Source organism: Theropithecus gelada, chromosome 13 (assembly GCF_003255815.1).
Source record: "Theropithecus gelada isolate Dixy chromosome 13, Tgel_1.0, whole genome shotgun sequence".
Taxonomy (NCBI): domain Eukaryota; kingdom Metazoa; phylum Chordata; class Mammalia; order Primates; family Cercopithecidae; genus Theropithecus; species Theropithecus gelada.
The window spans coordinates 63,696,802-63,708,799 of record NC_037681.1 but is presented as its reverse complement, the minus strand read 5'-3'; the positions used below and the strand labels follow the sequence as shown (position 1 = coordinate 63,708,799).

At 54.6% G+C, this 11,998-nt stretch overlaps 1 protein-coding gene across 1 annotated transcript; it reads left to right on the top strand.

Moving 5' to 3' along the window:
* Nucleotides 1-2,367: 2,367 nt before the first annotated feature.
* On the top strand, nucleotides 2,368-6,612 carry ZFP36L2 (ZFP36 ring finger protein like 2). Its single transcript, XM_025405835.1, has 2 exons — nucleotides 2,368-2,758; nucleotides 3,274-6,612. Exons 1-2 carry the CDS (start codon nucleotides 2,708-2,710, stop codon nucleotides 4,699-4,701), a joined length of 1,479 nt encoding a protein of 492 aa, XP_025261620.1. The 5' UTR covers nucleotides 2,368-2,707; the 3' UTR covers nucleotides 4,702-6,612.
* Nucleotides 6,613-11,998: the final 5,386 nt, after the last annotated feature.

Here is an 11,998-nt window from a genome sequence, read left to right as displayed (position 1 = left end):
GCCCCAAATGTGGTTTCTGTGATCCTGAATTAATTACCTAGTTAGGCAGCTGTGTAGCCCACACCTGAGGGAAAGTTGCCAACCTAACACTTTTTGTTCTAAGACCTAGCTGGTGAGACGTGAGGGACTTGGTAACATAAATGTGGTGATAACCACAGAAGAATAATTATGAAACTGGCCCACCAAAGCCCAGCTCAATGGAAATGGCCAGCACTTCTTTTTTCCTCCATTTAAAATGAAATAAAAGCAGCTACATTATACATTTTATACTAGCAGGTACTCTGTACACAGCATGTCCCATAATATGTCCGCATGTTATCTCCAGAATCCTAATCTGCAAAGTGGGTGTTCTCACAGCTGTTGACTGGGACTCACCCCAGATTTGGACGTTGATTCAAACAGATGTTTCCACTGGTTCTGTATCTGAAATCTTGTTACTAACCTAATAAAAGTGCCTAGGGAAGTGGCTGTTTCACACTGTTTGGTGAGATGTTTGGGGTCATCTCACCAAAGAACAAACCAGACCACAGTTGCCCAGGTATATCAAGGGGTCAGTGTAGGGTAGGTGCTAAAAGTGAAACTGGTCCCTCTGAGGTCACCTACTCTTGGCTCTGAGTCCTAGGGTCCAGGACTTGGGTACCCCCACAGCTCTGCACTCATGAGTCTGTGGCTCTCTGTCCATCTGGCCATAGTTCAGAAGCCTGGCTTTCTCCACCCTTATGCTTTGTCAATTTGGTTTAATACATAAAGATGGTTTAGTTCTTGTTTGTTTTTTAAACACCTTCACAGATATCATTTGCACCTTGACAAAGGTGAGAGATGAATAAAGCAGGAATATTATCTTCGTTTTACAAGGAAACCCAAGTACCAAAGAGATGATGTGATTTGCCTAAGACACATGATTTCTATGGGGCAGGGCCTGAACTCCAGCCCAGCATTCCTGATCCTTACCCTGGACTCTGGCTCCCTGGGCTGTGAGGGGAGTACAGTAGTGGGAAATGCAGGCTACACTCCAGGAACTCGAATCCCTGAGTGGCAGGCCTGGTTCTTTCCCCAGCGGGTCCTGGACCTTCCAGCTTCAGGTCCAAGCTTTTTGACAACCTGTATGAGCGCGGAGCGAGAAGTGCCCTAGACCAGACTCCAGATCGTTCCTAGTGGGGCTGTCAGCGGCTTTAGCCTCACTGGGCGCTAGGTGGGGGTGTCTGCTCCGTACCCGGACGAAGGCGGGGCGCCCGCTGGCAAAGCGCATTTTCCAGCGCAAGCTGTTGGGGTGTGGGGCTGGCGGGAGAGGGAAAACAGAGGGGGGCGCGCCCACCAACAGCGTCTGTGCAGCCCCACCTGGGCCGCGGGTTGGTCTCAGCCGGATCCTGCCGCCCTCATCGAGCTAAGGCTGGGCGCGGCGCCCCTACGGCCGGGGAGAGAAGAGCCGGGAGGACGCAACAGCGGGCGGGGAGCCTCGGCGGGCAGCTGCGCCCCCAGCCCGAGGGCTGGGGGAGGCCGGGCCGACCAGCAGACGGAAAGGGTGGCGCTAAGTCGCCTTCAAGCCCGCACGGCTCTCCCAGCCTTTCCTCCTGTCCTCAGAGTCAGCTCCCCCGCCCGGGACGTCCCGCGCCACTCCGCGCCTTTGGCCCTGGCTCAAGGTCTTGTGATGTGATTAGCAAAGCCAGCGCCTTGTCCTCAGACACTCAGCCCTGCCCGGCAGGCCCCGGCGCTCAAGCCCTGTTTACAGAGCCTGGGCGGGGAGGGGGCGGAGAAACGAGCCTGGGCTCCACCGGCAAGACTGCCGCGGCGGCCGCCCGCGTGGCCACCACCACCCCACCCCCACCCCCACCCCCACCGCGACTCCACGTGCAGTCGGGCTGGAGCTGCCACCGACAGGACGCAGTCCCCGAGCCCCCGCCTCCTGGCCGAAGCACCCTTTGCAAACCCGCCGGGCCGCGCGGATGGTTGCGATATTCTGGCATTTTGCAATTCCCGCGCCCAGCACAAAACCAAAGGTGGGAACTGAAAGCTCCACAGGTCCGCCTCGGAGAACAGGGCAGGGAAAGACACGTCCAGGGCTGCAGAATCCCGGCCACGCTAAATGTACCGGGGCTCTCCGACCGCGCAGCCCCAGAAAAGGAAAGCCGTGCCTTCCCGCCGCCACCCGGCGGCACCCACTGGGGTCGAACGCTACACGCCGCACCGGGCGCCCGGGTCGCTGGCCCCGCCCCGAGGCCTCCCGCCCCCTTCCCCAGAGAAAAAAAATTGGCGGCGGCCAATGGGAGGCCGAGAAGGCGCCTGACGTTCGCGAGCTGGCGGGCGGCGTTGCCTGGAGACTCCGGCGGGGGCCCAGTTCTGTCCCCTCCCCCGGCACGCCCGCCCCGCCGCAGCCGCACTCCCGGGCTCTATATAGGGCGCGCGCTCGCGGGCTGCAGAGTTCCAGCAGTCCGCGAGCTGCCGTCGGCTCCGCGGGGGGGGCGGGCCGGGCACCCCGGGGCGCGGAGGAGCGCTCCTCGCTTCTCTCCTTCCCCCCTGCCGCACTCCGCCGGACCCTCCCGCCGGCCCGCGCCGCTGCCCTCGCCCTCTCCTCTCGCCCCCCGGCAAACTTTCGGCCCCTCCCCGCCCCTCGCCCGTTATTCGTCGTGGCTCAAGCCCGGCCACGCCACCCCGAGGGCTCCTCCCGACCTCCCGGCCTGCCGCTCCGGCCACTGCGGGATCCAGAAACATGTCGACCACACTTTTGTCCGCGTTCTACGATGTCGACTTCTTGTGCAAGGTACGCCGGGGAGCGGGCCGGGCCGGCAGCAGCCGTTCCAGTTCTTGGACTTTGCCTCTGTTCCCTGGTCCTGGGGGACGCCCCTCCCGCCCTGCCTTTCGGGTCGGGAAAGTCCCGGGGTTTGCAAAAGTGTGTGCGAGCGCCCTGGAGGAGGAGGAGGGGGCGGCAGGGAGGGCGCTGGTGTCGCGGTTGAGTTTCTCCACTGCCGACCGCGGCCACGCTGCCCGGGGCTTCCCGGACGGGATTCGCGCCGCCCATCTCGGCGGCCGGGGCGGAGGATCACGTGTCGAAACCCAGCGCGGCCCGCGGTGGGCGTCCTTCCCTCTCCCGCTTCCTCCAGCAAGATCTTGCTGCTTTTGCGTGTGTATGGGTGGAGGGTGGAGGCCGAGTCGGGATCCGCCAAGAGTGGGGGAAAAAGAGGAAAAGAATCAGGCTGGGAGTTTCTCTGTGGCTCGACCCGTGTCTGCCTTCCCCTTCCGTTTTTCATCCCTTCCACGCTCCCCTTCCTTTGGCAGACGGAGAAATCCCTGGCCAACCTCAACTTGAACAACATGCTGGACAAGAAGGCGGTGGGGACGCCCGTGGCCGCCGCCCCCAACTCCGGCTTCGCGCCAGGCTTCCTCCGACGGCACTCGGCCAGCAACCTGCACGCACTCGCCCACCCCGCGCCCAGCCCCGGCAGCTGCTCGCCCAAGTTCCCGGGCGCCGCTAACGGCAGCAGCTGCGGCAGCGCGGCGGCCGGCGGCCCGACCTCCTACGGCACCCTTAAGGAGCCGTCGGGGGGCGGCGGCACAGCCCTGCTCAACAAGGAGAACAAATTCCGGGACCGCTCGTTCAGCGAGAACGGCGACCGCAGCCAGCACCTCCTGCACCTGCAGCAGCAGCAGAAGGGGGGCGGCGGCTCCCAGATCAACTCCACGCGCTACAAGACCGAGCTGTGCCGGCCCTTCGAGGAGAGCGGCACGTGCAAGTACGGCGAGAAGTGCCAGTTCGCGCATGGCTTCCACGAGCTGCGCAGCCTGACTCGCCACCCGAAGTACAAGACCGAGCTGTGCCGCACCTTCCACACCATCGGCTTCTGTCCCTACGGGCCGCGCTGCCACTTCATCCACAACGCGGACGAGCGGCGGCCCGCGCCGTCGGGGGGCGCCTCCGGGGATCTGCGTGCCTTTGGCACGCGCGACGCGCTGCACCTGGGCTTCCCGCGGGAGCCGCGGCCCAAGCTGCACCACAGCCTCAGCTTCTCGGGCTTCCCGTCGGGCCACCATCAGCCCCCGGGCGGCCTCGAGTCGCCGCTGCTGCTCGACAGCCCCACGTCGCGCACGCCGCCGCCGCCCTCCTGCTCCTCGGCCTCGTCCTGCTCCTCCTCCGCCTCCTCCTGTTCCTCGGCCTCCGCGGCCTCCACGCCCTCGGCCCCGGCATGCTGCGCCTCTGCGGCGGCCGCGGCTGCGGCCGCTCTGCTCTACGGCAGCGGGGGCGCCGAGGACCTGCTGGCACCTGGGGCCCCGTGCGCGGCCTGCTCGTCAGCCTCGTGCGCCAACAACGCTTTCGCCTTCGGCCCAGAGCTCAGCAGCCTCATCACGCCGCTCGCCATCCAGACCCACAACTTTGCCGCCGTGGCCGCCGCCGCCTACTACCGCAGTCAGCAGCAGCAGCAGCAGGGCCTGGCGCCCCCTGCGCAGCCCCCGGCACCGCCCAGCGCACCCCTCCCCGCCGGGGCCGCCGCGCCTCCCTCGCCGCCCTTCAGCTTCCAGCTGCCGCGCCGCCTGTCCGACTCGCCCGTGTTCGACGCGCCCCCCAGCCCCCCGGACTCGCTGTCGGACCGCGACAGCTACCTGAGCGGCTCCTTGAGCTCTGGAAGCCTCAGCGGCTCCGAGTCCCCCAGCCTCGACCCCGGCCGCCGCCTGCCAATCTTCAGCCGCCTCTCCATCTCCGACGACTGAGGCAAGAGGGCGCCAGTGAGGAGGAAGGGAAGGCGGTTCAGAGATGTTGGAGGACACCCCTCGCCATCTCGCCCCTGCTGGGGGCCCGGGAGTGGGGGGGGTGACATGGGCCCCAGGCAGACTGCAAGCCCGACCGAGCACTTGGACTCGAACTCTGTGCCTTGAGGGGCCCCCACCTCTCCTTTTTCGGTTTCCTCTTTTTTTTTTTTTTATTATTATTACGAAGTTTCATTCTTTTTGAGCAAAAAAGTCGAGGAACTTTTTCTATTGAACAAAATATTCACAACAGGGCAGTTGTGATACGAATAGAACAAAAAACAAACACTTAAACTTTTTTAGGACTCCAATGAGTTTGGGACTTCAGGAAAAATCAACCCAGCACCAGCAGCTATCAACCACCATTCCATCTCTTCACTTGAACAGCATTAGTTAAGTCCAGATGTGGGAACCCTTAAGAAGTTCCTAATTGTTTGTCTCAGATCGGTGTTATACCAGCCAGCCACCACCTTGCTAAACCTATAAGCTTTTTAGAATCCAATATTCTGCCAAGAATATGCCTTGATAGTTAGCCCTCAGCCCATAGGTGTTTTTTGTTTTTTAACAATTATATATGTCTGGGGGTGAAAAACAAACCCTTGCATTCCAAAGGTCCATACTGGTTACTGGTTTCATCGCCACCACTTAGTGGGTGTTTAGTTTAGAACCATTTTGTCTGCTCCCTCTGGAAGCCTTGGGCAGAGCTTACTTTGTAATTGTTGGAGAATAACTGCTGAATTTTTAGCTGTTTTGAGTTGATTCGCACCACTGCACCACAACTCAATATGAAAAAAACTATTTAACTTATTTATTATCTTGTGAAAAGTATACAATGAAAATTTTGTCCATACTGTATTTATCAAGTATGATGAAAAGCAATAGATATATATTCTTTTATTATGTTAAATTATGATTGCCATTATTAATCGGCAAAATGTGGAGTGTATGTTCTTTTCACAGTAATATATGCCTTTTGTAACTTCACTTGGTTATTTTATTGTAAATGAGTACAAAATTCTTAATTTAAGAGATTGTATGTAATATTTATTTCATTAATTTCTTTCCTTGTTTACGTAAATTTTGAAAGATTGCATGATTTCTTGACAGAAATCTATCTTGATGCTGTGGAAGTAGTTTGAGGAACATCCTATGAGTTTTCTTAGAATGTATAAAGGTTGTAGCCCATCCAACTTTAAAGAAAAAAATGACCACATACTTTGCAATCAGGTTGAAATGTGGCATGCTTTTCTAATTCCAACTTTATAAACTAGCAAAAAAGTGTTTGCTTATTCCACCAGTTCTGCTGTGACATACTGGAGTATCTTAAGACATGTAGCAATAACGGGGAGTGGGGGGGAGTCTCACAGTGCCTTTGGAAGGGCCCGAACTTGCCTTAAATCTTCCTCAACCAAATAAGTATTTTATTAGTGCTTGAGAGAATCTGAATGTAGGATGGGTTCAACTGCACAAAAGGAAAAGATTTTTACCACTTTTTTTATATAGATATAAAGTGAAGCGACCGCCTCTTAGTGCTGAAATATGTAGTACACGAATATGCCTTGTTTAATTACAGAAAATTCCAAAACTTGTACTATTTTTTTTTTTTTCCGTGTAGAAAGGCAGGAATGTTTCCTAAGCTTTCCTGGACAGCAGATGAATGAGCGGTAGCTTTAGTTTGTACGTAGGTACAGTTGGAGCACTATATGTACTCTCTGGACTACTTTGACAGAAGTAGGTTTTTGAATGTAACAAGATAAGTCAACTTGAGTTGTAATATATTTTGGGGAATCAGTTCACTACAAATTGTGACTGTAAACATTGTACTGTAAATGTTTTGTAGTTTTCCCCCAATAAAATTTTTGGGAAAAAAAGGTACTACCATGTAAGAGCTTTCTTGTTTTAAACAGGAATGTCTAGCTTTCTAGCTTCCCAGCTAACCATGTCTGCCATTCCCCAGGTCTTGGCACGGTCGGGAAGGACTTGGAGCTGGCAGAGCCAAGAGTTCAGAAGAACCTGCGTCCTCTCAGCCCGTATATATTTTATAAGCAAGTTCTTCTAACTGAAAGAAAGTAATTATTTGGACTGTCAAGGGCATTAGTTAGCTGTCCCTTTGGTAATAAGATGCATCCCAGAGTTGGCTGGCTGGCTGGCTGGTGGCAGGGCCTGGCCAGGAGGCCTGAAGGGGTGTGGCCTGCCTGTGAGTCACCGGGTGGATCATGTGGCTGCGGTAGCAGCTGAGGGTCTGATTTTTTGCTGGGAAACAGAACTGCTTGGGTGGGGAAGGGGAGGAGGATCTTTCTGCAGCCGGTGGCCTGCCAGGCCTGAGTGCTGAGCTGGAGGTGGAGAGTGAGGCCAGGCTTTTTCTGGGTCGGAGAACTGGAGTTTTGCCTGGATTTTGAAAAGCCTGGTATGTCCTTGTTCAGGGTGGAGGGAACGATAAAACAGGTTAAACTTATATCTGAGTGATGTTTGCTTATGTGAACAACTTCCTCTGGGAATGAACACATTCAAGTAACTTATGCAAAAATATTTCATGTCTGTGCTTTAGAGGACTGTAAGTGACCAGAAAGCAAATTCAACCCAGGTCTCTAGAAAAAGGGAAAAAAAGACATTGATTTGTCTGCTGATTTCGCAAACAGTTGAACAAAATCTTACTATAGTGACTCTGGCTGTTTCTAACTTTAAAACAATCATTTTAGGAACTTAAATCGGGTTCATAAATCAATTCAGGTTTTTTCTCCTCCACTGCTGCCCCTCATACACACAGTTCAGACACTTTTTCCAAAGTAGGTAAGAGATTTAGCAATGGTTTGCTTTCTCATATACAACAGCTGGGCTCCATCAACAATCCTCGCATCCCCGCTCCCTCCGGGGCCCTGCCTTAGTCAGGGTCTCTGGTGACTCACAGCTGAGCATGGAGGGGAGGGGGCGGTCTGATGGATACACCAGGCCTCGGGCAGCTGTTTCACGTTAACGATGATTGCACTGGTGTTAACTGGAGCGTTTTGGTGCTTGTTGCGTGCTGCCAAAGGGGATGGGAAACAAGTTTCAAGGTTCTCCCAGATGCCAGCCCCTGACTGAAGGCCTCAGCAGCGGGGGAGGGGAAGCCCGAGGCCAAGGAGGACTCAGGAGGGGCGAAGACTCTGCAGGCTCCCCAGCCCCTGCACCATAAAGAATGTGCAGTGGGGAGGAAAAGTCTAAAATGTGGTGCTATTTAGGTTAAGCTGCATTTCAAAGGCCTTGTTTCCACTTCATTCCTAAACTTACTTTTCTAAACAAGTACTTTTGATCAGCTGGAATGTTGGGGTAAGCCACATTCATTTTTAAAAACTGGTTTGTTTCAAAAGCCCAACTGTTAGGATCTGAAGTTTTGTATCCCAGACCCAGTGGAGCGTGGAAAGCTAGGGGGGATCATTCAGAAATTTCCTCTTGCCGCAGATCAATGGAGGGTACTTAGGTCACTGTCTTCCTGCAGGACCTGGAAATTAACAGGAAAAAAAAAAAAAAAAAACCTCTACCGTTGCTTGATCACCCTTAGAAAAGTTTTCTTGTAAATTAAGGAATTAGAAGATTGCAAGTAATGACAAACCAAAATTCCCATCCCGGACTGGTGACTCTGAGTTACACTTAGAAACTGTGGGAGAAAATTCCTCCGTAGTCAGTTGTGAAAATGAGCCCAGAATGTGATGGTGTTTAGAATGTCTTCATCGTGGCGTTTCCACTGGATGTCTGAAGACTAAGGTATTTTTTAAGTAGCTCAATTAGTGTGTGCCACCTTCTAATTCTATTTCAGAGAAAGGATGTGTGCACGTACACATTTTCCACCCCTCATGCTGTCTGAATCTACTGCTGGGTGTGTAAAAACACACACACACACACACAAACTATTCAGAAGGCCAAAGCTCTGCACCAGCCCCAGGGAATAGATGGAGGATTGTGAGCCCTGCAGTGGCTCAGGACCCCGGATGACAGAGCAAGGCCTGGTGGGCCTGACGCAGGAAAAACAAGCAGGCCTGGCTCTTGGCCGCCAGCCTGGCTCGGCACTAGAATGCTCGGTGCTAAAACCTGCCTGGGGGGTCTCCGAAAAACCCCAGGGTGGCCACGTGCAGGGAGGAAGCCCGCTAGAGAGCATTGAGCCTCGGAAGGGAAGCCTCCCCAGACACCAGCTCTCCTTCAGTCTTGCTTGTGGTGACAAGTGAGGGCGGATGTGACTCTCACCAAGTTTTCTTGAGACCGGAAGTTGGGTCTCGGCACCGTCCTCGGCCCTGGAAGTTCGTAGGAGCCGGCACAGCCCTTAGAGGCTAGCCGGGCTTACCTTCCATCAGGGACCCATTGTCGTGAATTCTAACTGTGTTTATTTTTTCTTGTCCACACTCCTGGAGGATGTGCAACGCTGTGGCCGCGTAGGGCAGTTCCAGTTCTGTGCTGCTGCTGGCACGGCTGAGGGAGAGAGGAGGAGAGCGGGGGCTGGGGCGGGGCGGGGCCTGGCGGTTGGACAGGCCTGGCCTCCCCAGGCCGAGCCCTGCAGGGAGGAGGCGGGAGGGAGCAGGGCAGCAGGAAGCCACAGCGCCTCCAGGGCCCAGCCTCTCCTGATGGATTTTACTAGACCTTGAAAGTGTGTGTGTGTGTGCGCGCGCGCATGCATGCCGTGCACGTGTGTGGAGGTCTGAGGGGTGTGCCTGCATGGGAAGTGTATTAGTACGTGTTTCTGTGTCCTTTTCTGTCTATGGGTGTGCAGAGGTGTGTGGGTATTGCTCTGTGTGCAGGTGTTCAGGGGTCGCCCTAGGGGAGTACTGGTGTGTGGATCTGTGTGCTTCTGCATGTGGAGGTTATGTGGGGGGAGGGTCTGTGGGTATGGCTGTGTTTGGATGTGGGTGTGCCTGTGTGTAAGTGTGTGTGTGGGCCTGTGTGTAAGTGTGTGTGTGGATGTATGTGAGTGCTGGTGTGGGTTTGGGTGTATCTGTTGCTATGTAGGTATGTGGGTCTTTGGGGTGTGCCTGTGTGTTGATGTGTCTGTTGTGATGGGGTTGGTGTGTATGCAGGGGTGTGTGTTGGTGTACATGGGTGTGTCTGTGTAAGTGTGTGTGGATGTGTGTGAGTGCTGGTGTGGTTTTGGGTGAGTGCTGGTGTGGGTTTGGGTATGTCTGTTGCTGTGTGGGTAGGTATGTGGGTCTTTGGGGTATGTCTGGGTCTGGGGGTGGGTGTGTGTGTGATCTATGGGAGTGGGGTTTGGGTGTGCCTGTGTGTAGCTGCTGCTGTGTGTGGGTAGGTGTGTGGCTCTGTGGGGGGTGAGCAGCTGTAGGTGTTGCTGTGTATTTGGGTCTGGATGTGTCCGCTGCGGTGTGCATGTGGGTGTGTCTGTATGTGGGTGTGGGTGTTACCAACACCTACGGAGGAAAAGCAGACCTTTTTAGCATGGCTCTTTCAAGTTTAAAAACTGCTTTCAAAACCCGGAAATGACCGCCAGGCTGGCATCCGCTTCCTGCAGGGCAGCAGGCCGGACAGGCCTGGGTGGGAGGGTGGCCAACGGGCCCCCGCCTTGCAGGGACCCCAGACTCACCTCCATAGCTGGGCACACCTGCCAAGGACAGGCCTCGGTGCCCCTGGCTGTCTGCAGGGACATTTTTAGAAATAACTCACTCTGGGGGAAGGGGGAGGGGCCCTTTTATTTTCATCTGGGCAGAAATAGCTCCTGTCAGATAGCAGCTCTTGTGCCCTCTGGGGCGAGAGGCAGCTCTGAAATAGAAGGAAAGATATTAAGGACTCGAGACAGACAAGAAAACTCCTGAGCTCGCTGAAACCAAGTTTAAAATGTTTCTCTAAAAATAAGCTTTGTTTTTCTTGTGGATTCCTCCAGCCCTCGTGTCAGGGTGCTTAGCTGGTTTGGGACGCCAGGCGGAATTTTTAAAAAACCAAGTGTTTCCCAGCTGTGGCCTTGGAAAGTTCTCTGTTTTCCATTTATTAAACTCCTAGTTTCCGGCTAATTAAAATTATTTTCAAATAAAACTCCATGGCCCAGCAATATTTGATGAAACACAGAATTCCCGGTGACCCCTCTGCAGGGGGCCAGGCCCGGCTGTGGGGCCGCCTGTGTCCCCTCCACTGGGCTCAGTGTTGGTTTTATGGGGAGAGGGAACCCGGGCCTTTGAAATGCAGACCCAGGGCCTTGTCTTACTAAATCCCACCTCCGCCCCTGTGGTGAGTGCTTGCTGGCGTGGTGACTGCTTGCAGGCGGGCAGTCTCCGAGTCCTGCACCACTTGAGAAGGGGCTGCGGGGTAATTGGAAACCTGTTGTTTGTTTCCCCTGCACCACTAATAACCTGAGCGGGGCGGGGGGTAGGGGGTGCACGTCAGGGGAAAGGAACTTGGCTGAGGCATGTGGCCACGTGATCTTCTGCTACCTGGTGGTTTCTCCCTGGCCTGGCAGCTGTGGAGGCTTCAGCTCCCACCAGGTCAATGTGCCAGGACTTTATTGAGCACCTATAAGAATCCCAGACCGACATCTAGTCCCGGAGTTGAGTGGGACTTGACTGACATCCAGGGCCACATGTTTTGCAGATGGAAGTCGGTGAGGCTGTAGGGTGGAGGCAGATTTTGCTGAGGGCCAGAGCCAGTGGGATTCAGACTTGCAGGCGGATCCCCCTCCGTGGTCCCCCGCATTCAGCCCACACAGCAGTGGGGCAGGACGCTTGGTCTGTTGGCCCAGCCCTGCCCTTTCATTCATCCCACAGAAAGTTCTCCATTGTCTAGTAAATGCCTGCACTGGGCTAAGAGAGGGGAGCTGACAGGTGTTATTCCTGCCTTCAGGGAGTCTGCATAATGATTTCAAGGTTCATTCATGTTGTAGCAGAAATCAACTTCATTCCTTTTTTATGACTGAATAATATTCCAGTGGATGGGACTTTGAGTTGTTCCACCTTTTAGCTACTGTTGAATGTTGAATAATCCTGCTATGCACAAGTATACAAGTCCATGTGTGAACATAAACTTTTTTTTTTTTTTTTTGGAGATGGAATCTCACTCTGTCACCCAGGCTGGAGTGCAGTGGTGCAATCTCAGCTCACTGCAAACTCCACCTCCCAAGTTCAAGTGTGGTGTTACCACACTTGCCCAAACTGAACAAGATTCTCCTGCTTCAGCCTCCCGAGTAGCTGGGATTATAGCGCCACCACGCCCGACTAATTTTTGTATTTTTAGTAGAGACAGGGTTTCTCCATGTTGGCCAGGCTGGTCTCGAACTCCTGACCTCAGGTGATCCACC